The 8,523-nt window shown below is 42.9% G+C and overlaps 1 protein-coding gene and 1 long non-coding RNA gene across 2 annotated transcripts in view; both read left to right on the plus strand.

Annotated features, from left to right (window-relative positions):
• The window catches only part of SACM1L (SAC1 like phosphatidylinositide phosphatase), a 48,269-nt gene extending 45,198 nt beyond the window's left edge, over positions 1–3,071 (plus strand). The window contains 1 exon segment of the mRNA XM_047771883.1: positions 1,211–3,071. Coding sequence (XP_047627839.1) covers positions 1,211–1,347 — 137 coding nt within the window. The 3' untranslated portion in view covers positions 1,348–3,071.
• Positions 3,072–3,597: 526 nt separating this feature from the next.
• Positions 3,598–8,172, plus strand: LOC125122934 (uncharacterized). The gene is made up of 4 exons (XR_007133934.1): positions 3,598–3,962; positions 4,761–4,881; positions 6,681–6,878; positions 7,866–8,172. It is a non-coding gene; the product is annotated as an uncharacterized LOC125122934 (long non-coding RNA).
• The last annotated feature ends 351 nt before the right edge of the window (positions 8,173–8,523 follow it).

Genomic DNA, 8,523 nt, shown 5'->3' on the forward strand with positions numbered 1-8,523 from the left:
GCTGTGGCATAGCTCCGATTTGACCTCTAGCCGGGGAACTTCCGTATACCGCAGGTTCGGCCCTAAAAAGCAAGGAAAAAAATAATAATAATGATCTTTGTAGTGTTTAGATATGACAGTGTCTAATGTCTGTCTTGTACTTTGGTTTTTAAGAGAGTAAGAAATAAATGCAGCACCATCTCTGACAGCCTCCTAGGAAAGCATCTAGACCCTGAATGTCTTCCCTGGCGTGCTTTTTAATGGCTCGTGGCCTCTGCGTGTTTGCCCGTCGGCAGATGAGGCCAGTGCTATTGTAGGAAAGAAGGATGCTAGTTTTAACTATTTAAGGAATATAGCAAAATAGATCTTTTCCCATTGGCCTGCTGCTAACCGTCACGAACTCTAGACTTTGAAAAACCAAATGCATGTGAGAATGAATGAGAGTGGTCTTAAATATGTTATTAAAATATCTTACATGTTATTGAGCTTTGTTTTATACACTTAATACATAACTTTTCTGAAGCACATATATTTTTAAAGTTCTTTTTCATGTAGGTATTTTGGTAGTAGCTATTATTTGTCATAAATAGGACTATAAACAAAGCTATTAGTAATGACTTCTTATAGTATTACAGTGTGTAATCTAAAAGTCATAATTGCTATTTGTGTGATATAACATGAAATTAGTTAAGTGGTTCTCAAAGTGTTGGTCCCTCGACCAGTAGCATCAGCATAATCTGGGAACTTGTTAGAAATACAGATTCTTGGGCCCTGCTCTAGACCTGCTAAATTAGATACTCTGAGGTTGGGACCAGTAGTCAATACTTTTTTTCCCCCTTTTTTGGCTGCCCTATGGCAATATGGAGTTCCCAGGCCAGGGATCAAATCCAAGCCAAGTTATGGCTTGTGCTCCAGCTGCAGCCATGCAGGATTCTTTAACCTACTGTGCTGGGCTGGGGATCAAACCTGCATCCTGACACTGCAGAGATGCCGCCAATCCCATTGCACCACAGTGGGAACTCCAGTAATCAGTACTTTATCAAGAGGATTCTGGTGCTAGGCAGAGTTTGAGAACTACTGGTTTAAAACTTAGTTGAGAGGTTCTTAGATTTTTCCTTTGGATATGTTTGTAAACTTTAATGTTGTCAAGATGTGCTGAACAGCTGAAAGCTGGAACTAGTATCAATAGAATGACTTGTTATTTATGAACTCTGTTTTTATAAATCAACAGGTGACACCTGGACAGAAACACTGGCCTATGTGCTCTTCTGGGGAGTTGCAAGCATTGGAACATTTTTTATCATTCTTTACAATGGCAAAGATTTTGTCGATGCTCCTAGATTGGTCCAAAAAGAAAAGATAGACTGAATTTGTGTTTGTGGAAAGCGGCTTGGCTTGGAAGATTCCATTATGCAGAACTGGAGTCTTTACTGACCCGCTTTCCACATCAGCCTGAGATCTTTTTAAATCCTTTATCCAAGAGCACATCTTGTGCTTTGTGTGGGGGTGATGACTTAGAACTGATCAGTTGTTACTGCCTTGATGATCTCTTTACTATTGGGTTGGTTATATTTATAATTTGAAGCTGTTCTGTAATTAAAATGTAACCTGAATTCAGCTCACACAATGGAGGGAATCTATTCATTGTCAGTCTAATCAACTGTTGCAGAATAATATATTTAAAAAATTTAGCTTCTTTCATTATTTAAAACAGTAAAATTATTTTTCTAGCTCAGTTTTTTGTCATTGTCGGAGTAGTTGCAGTTAGCAGACATAAACTTTTCCATCCATCTTTGGACTTTGCTTAAAGGTTTAAAGATAAGCTAACTCTACTCTGTTTATAAATTGTAAGTCTTTTACATACATCAAGCAGGTAGTCACAGTAGTCTGTGACTGCATGGTAGGAACGAGGAGACCGGGGTCTGGTGTTCCTTTGGAGCGTCAGTTGGGCTGCCTTAGAAGTTCACTCAGCTTGAACTGCTGTGGTAGGACCAGCAGTTGAAGTGTGATGAATAAAGTTCAGATATACTTTATCTTTTTTAAAAGGTGTAAATGAAATCAGAGAATGTAAAGTCTATCTCTTATGCTAAAGGTCCAAAGCCTCCTCCGTTTCAGGATTGCCCCAGTGTGGAAAGTACCCATAGTTGGTCAGCTCCTTCCTCTTGGACCTTCTGGTTTCTTGGGGGTCGAGCATCGAGACACGCAGGCCTCTGAGCAGGTCTCGTGCTGAAATCATTGTTGCACTTGGAGGCAGCAGCAGCTTTTCCACGCATGGTAGTGTTGATGCTTTTCACTCTGTAAAGGTTTTTGTTAGCTATCAATAAGTGTGTCTAAAATTTAGTGCTTCCAGGTAGTTAGAGTTCTCCAAATCAAGGACCAACGTAAACTTTATGTGCAGAAACAAACCTGAAAAGTATGCTTTAGAAGCTGTGCATAGTTCTAACTATAAGTCAGACTGTATATTCAAATTGTAATTATGAGATTTAAATATTAGAAAAGTGTGTAAGGTAGTATAATTGCCACTATTTTAAAATAGTTCAATTAAATACTGCTACAATATTTGTGTTGTGCTTGAAAATATGAACAGTTTTTTCAGTAGTAATGCCTTTTGTTGTCCTTAAATATCTCTAAAAGCGCCTTGATTTCAACATTACCTTTTTTTTTCAGCATTATCTTTTATAAATGTTAAGAGTTTTTGCTTTTAGAAACTCTGAAGGAAATAATAGCTGGAAATCCCTCTGTAGCTTAAAATCAGTCGTTAAAACTCACAGTAGGGTAAGTAATTAGAACTACCTAATCTTAACATGTAAATAAGCATAATTTGTTCCAAAGATTAAATCCCAAAACTTAGTTCATATCTACTGTAATATATTACTCAGACACTACTGGGCATTTCACGTTAAGAACTTATTCCATCAACCACAACAAAGACCAAATCTGAACTGCTAATAATGGCTGTTTTGCAGTGAATGGGCTAATGTTGGTGTGTTAGATCTTAAGGTATCAATATTTCAGAACTCTCAGTGATTTTATTTCTAAATTCATGTACTATCCATCCATAAGTAAAAATAAAATGTCATATTCTTTTCTAACTACTGTTGGTGTCATTCCTGTACCTGGTCTTGCATGTTCTTTCTTATTTTAGAATTTTAAAAATCATGCAAAGCAATGCATAGTCATTATAGAAAAGTCAGACAATATAAGTACACAAGAAAATAAATAGTTTCTGAAATCTTACGTTCTAGTTGTGGCCACTGGAGAATTTGTGTTTCTCATTATTTTTTAGTTTCAGATAAAACCAGGAAACTATTTAGTATAGTATAATATAATGTTCATTAAAAGATGTTCCCTGTATCACCACCTCCAAATTGTAATTTGTTTTGCAAAATGATAGATAGGAGTCTCAACTGAGAAGTGGGACAGCATTGGTTATTAGAAAATGGTTCTGGAGTTCCCATCGTGGCGCAGTGGTTAATGAATCCGACTAGGAACCATGAGGTTGCGGGTTCAATCCCTGGCCTTGCTCAGTGGGTTAAGGATCTGGAGTTGCTGTGAGCTGTGGTGTAGGTTACAGACGCGGCTCAGATCCTGCATTGCTGTGGCCCTGGCATAGGCTAGTGGCTAGAGCTCCAATTCGACCCCTAGCCTGGGAACCTCCATATGCCACAGGAACGGCCCTAGAAAAGGCAAAAAGACAAAATAAAAAAAGAAAGAAAATGTTCTCTCAGGCCCCAGGAAGGTGTCAGGGTATGAGGGAAACACCGACGTGGACACCGATGCACCTAGGAGATCTGTGCACTCGTGTGTGTGTGTGATTTATGGGGAAGTGGCTCAAACACGTTATGAATCTGGGAGCTTTTTTCCTCCAGCTTGCCTGAGTCCTGACTTCAGAAGATAAATAATGACAAATCTGTAAAATGTTATGTTCCTTGCCACATGGGCCTCTGCAACACGGCAGCCTGCTTCATCAAAGCCAGCAAGATGTAAGTCACAGTCCTTTATAACCTCATCTCAGAAAAAGTCATCCCATCACTCTTGCCGTGTTGCATTTCTAAGTCGATGCATTAGAAACAAGTCACTACATCCAGCTCACTCGGGGAGGAGAGGGCCTTACACAGGGGCATGAATACCAGGAGGTGGGGATCTTGGCCATTTTGGAAGTCTGTTCCCACAACCTGTAAGGCAAGAAGAGGCCTAAGGCGTAATTCAGAGCCAGTGCTGGAGGTGTGTCCTGCGCTGTGCCTGTTGTGGTCTTTTCCCTGTTTCTGTTAGATTACTTGACCTTAAAGATCCATTGAAATGCCTTATATTCTGGAGAGTAGTTCTTTGGTGGTTAAATGTACTACATACATCTCCTCCGAGTCTGCAGCTTGTCTTTTCATTTTCTTTTGGTGACTTTTGATGAAAGAAGTATGTTATTTTAGTGGTGTTGAATTTAACAAAAATTTCCTAGCACCGTTTGTGCCTGGGTGAGACCATAAGGAAAAGCAAAATTTTGTGAAAAGGTGTCAACTCCAGGGACACCTTTGCTTTCTTTCTTTCTTTTTTTTAAATGATTTTCATTTTTTCCATCATCGCTGGTTTACAGTGTTCCAGTGACACCTTTTCGCATAATTTTACTTTTCACTTTTAGGTCTTTTTGTTAATCCTATGGAGTAAGAAAAGGGTTTAAGTCAATCCAGATAGGTGTCATAAATGCCGTGGTAACAAAAGATCCCGAATTTCCAGCGGATTAACAAAAATGAAGGCTGATTTCTCACTCATTCTATGTATCCTTGAAGGGTCAGCTGCAGCTTTGCTCCAGGACTCCTGCATCCTGGGAGCCAGAGTGACAGAACAGCTTCAGGAACATTAGCAGTTGTCCTGGCTTAGAGAAAAGGGAGAAGAAGTTTCTGCTCAAAGGTGAGGGTTAGTCTCATGAGCAGACTTGAGGAGGAGGAGGGAGGGAAGTGAACCCAGCCCCTGGGGAGAGAGTGTCCTCCAACACAGACTCCAGTTTTCCTTTCCCTACTTGGTTAACGGTTAAGGAGAAGTCAGCAGAGGGCCTTCCCGACTCCCTCCCTCCACCACCACCACAATCACATATCAAGCTCCCCTCCACTTGCGGGAGTCTCAGGCTCTCTCTTCTGTCCCACTAGCCTGGGAGCCTACACTGCTGAGAACTCCTTCTCACACAGCCATCTGGCCCTACCATGAGCTCGGGGCCTCCCAATCCTCAGTCAGGCAAAGCATTTTCTTGAGTGTGTTACGGGGGTAACATGGGGCCTCCTGGATGCTCATAGCTATTTTTTGACCATTGGGAATCTGACGAGAACCATTTGGAAACATCGGATTAAATAGAGTTGTTTAAACTCTGACTTGTCAGATATTTGAAAAGTGACTCTCCTAGAGAGGAATACACAACACAGCAACACCCAGACTTTTTGGTCTCCGGTGGGTTTTATTTACAGAGCATCTCAGTGGACCATTTTTTGGAATCCACATTTTGGTTTTTTTGTTTGTTTGTTTGTTTGTTTGTTTTTGGCTTTTTGTCATTTCTAGGGCCGCTCCCGCGGCATATGGAGGTTCCCAGGCTAGGGGTCAAATTGGAGCTGTAGCCACCAGCCTACACCACAGCCACAGCAACTTGGGATCCGAGGCCAGGTCTGCAACCCATACCACAGCTCACGTAATGCTGGACCCTTAACCTACTGAGCAAGGCCAGGGATCAAACCCACAACCTCATGGTTCCTAGTCGGATTTGTTAACCACTGAGCCATGACAGGAACTCCCAGAATCTACATTTTGAATAAGGCTCACATGAGGGGGAGCACTCAGGCCTTGGAGTTGAGAAACATGGGCTCTAATCTGTATTTGGACCTCATGAGTGTTGAACTTGATGGTCTCAACTCTAAATTCTTTGATTCTCATCCAAATGGCAGTTCCCTAAGATCACACACATATACACCCTGCTGAAAAACCCAGGTAAACGTGCAGGCAGGAGCTCTTCCTTGATGTCCAGCTCTCATCCTTTGTGTTGGACTTTGTGCAGAGGCTCCATGAATGCAGTTTCACGTGGGAGGCGGGCACAGTGATTAAGGAGTTGGGACAGGTTTAATTATTACCACGAATGCTCTGGTCCTGAGTGAACTGGTTAGATGGCCTGTTTCTTAGCACTTCCTTTTACAGATTATTCTGCACATGACTTTTTTTGTTTTAGCCAAAGGCCCAGGCATTCATCTTTCTCCATTCACCATTTTCAGTGATGTTTGCCTATTGACTGTTTATTTTTCTAGCTGAAGTATCATCCATCAAAATACTGTGTTACATTTTATGTCCTAGATTAAGCTCCTTTTAGAGTTGAGTTTAAACATATCATTGCTGCAGCTGTGGCATGGGTTGCAGCATCAGCTCAGATACGATCCCGGGCCTGGGAACTCCATATGCTGCAAGGTGGCCAAAAAAAAAGAAAAAAATAAAACAAACAAACATGGAGTCTGAGGTTAGGAGGAGTAGAAAGTACAGGTCGTGAGTCATGTTTAGAAAAGTTGACCATGTTCTTGTCTCTGAGCTGCAGGGAGCACCCATCCTCCTGGATTCCGTCCAACTTAACTCACAGCTCCATTCCCTGTCGATCTCTGCTTTATCCCCGTTCTAGTTACCTATTTCTGGAAGGTAATCTCATCATGTTGTGAGTCAGTTGCATGGTTTGTCTGTTCCAGATGACGCTGAATGAAGTCCCTCCTTGGTACTCTGCTGACAGAGGGGCTCGTCTCTCTGGTCCACATCGGTCTGGTGCTGAGTGGGGCTGGTGGAAGGTGGACTCAGCTGGTCCTGGGAGCTGAAGCAGCTGTCCGGCTTTGCAGCACAGCAACCTCATGGTGGTAGAACTTCATACCTGGTGCCTCAGGGTGGTTCAAGTGAGTGTTCCAGCAAACAAGGTGGCAGCTTGCATGGCCTTTTGTGATCTAGTCTCTGGTGTTAAATGGTGTCCCTCCTGCCATATTCTGTTGGTCAGAGCAGTCACAAGCTCATTGCGGTTCAGCGGGAGGGACACAGACCCTCCTCTCAGGAGGATGGAAAAGAATCCCACATTGCTGTGTCTGAACACGTGAATTTTTTGTGGGTGTTAGACACCACAGGGTGTCATTTAGACTCGTGGTTTTAAATAGCATCTTTATGCTGTAACCCCTACATGCATATGCAGAGCTCCAGATTCTAGTCTTCAGCTGCCCGCCAGATAGTCCTACCTGCGTCTACCCAGCAAGTCAAACATTTCAACCCTCTCCTTCCCTCAACTATGCATCCAGTCTGTAAGCAAGTCTTGGCAACTCTCCCCTCCAAAATATGGCTTAAACCCACCTATTCCTCTCCGTATGCTTTTCTGAGTCCATGCCACCACCATCTCTCCTATGGACTAAAGTAGCTCCCAGAGTGGTTTTCAAGTGTCCCCATTTGTAACCTGTTCCAGTCTATTCTCCACAGCCACCAGTGATCTTTCCAGTGTCAACTAGATCATGCCGGGCCCCACGTTAAACCCTCAGTGGGATTCTGTTGCTCTCTGAAGAAAATCCAAGCTCCTTACTGAAGGTCTTTAAGGGCCCAGTCCCCGCCCACCCTTCCAAGCTGACCTCCCATCACTCTCCTCCCCAGTCCAACTGTAGGCCTCCTTTCTGCTCTTTCTCCCCTCGGGGCCTTTGCACTGCTGTTGCCTCTGCCTGGACAGACCTTCCAGCAAGTCCAATAACTAGTTCATTCTTCTTCAGAATGCAGCCCACGCATCTCCTCAGCCACCTGATTGAAGCACTTTCCCTCTCACCCCATCCCTGGGCCCATTTATACCTTCTTAGAAACAGTCACAGTCTATAATCAGCTCATTTGTTATCCTTGTGTCTCTTCCCTTCCAGAATCCGAGAGCCATCAAGTCCAGGGACCAGCGCTGTCCCCAGCACCCACCCAGGGACTGGATTGTATTCTACTCCCAAAGGCTGATCTCTGCAGGTGGGTAATAGTCAATAGGGCCTGTGATTCACAGGTAAAAGACTAGTCAGAGAATTCTGGCTGAGAATTTCATGTTCATAGATGCACTTTTTGCCTTGCAGAGGGATGTTTAGGTCAGTAATTTTTTTTTTTTCTTTAAGGGCCGTCGGTACCCGCAGCACATGGAAGTTCCCAGGCCAGGGGTCAAATCGGAGCTGCAGCTGCTGGCCTATGCCACAGCCACAGCAATGCCAGATATGAGCCATGTCTGCCACTTAGACCACAGCTCATGGCAACGCCGGATCCTTAACCCACTGAGCGAGGCCAGGGATCGAACCCACATCCTCATGCATACTAGTCAGCTTCATTAACCACTGAGCCACAACGGAAACTCCTAGATCAGTAATTTTTTTATTTTCTCTGACCAGATGTCTAGTAGAAAATACTGAGTGAGTTAGGTAATTGTCTTCCACAGCTTTTCTTTCTATAAAGTGGAACAACTATAAGTTAATTTTTCTTTGTAAAGTAACTTATACAAAAATCTAACACAATAGCTTATATGCTATTTCCCCCTGGCACAGTTCT

The sequence above is a fragment of the Phacochoerus africanus genome, chromosome 1 (assembly GCF_016906955.1).
Source record: "Phacochoerus africanus isolate WHEZ1 chromosome 1, ROS_Pafr_v1, whole genome shotgun sequence".
Lineage (NCBI taxonomy): Eukaryota > Metazoa > Chordata > Mammalia > Artiodactyla > Suidae > Phacochoerus > Phacochoerus africanus.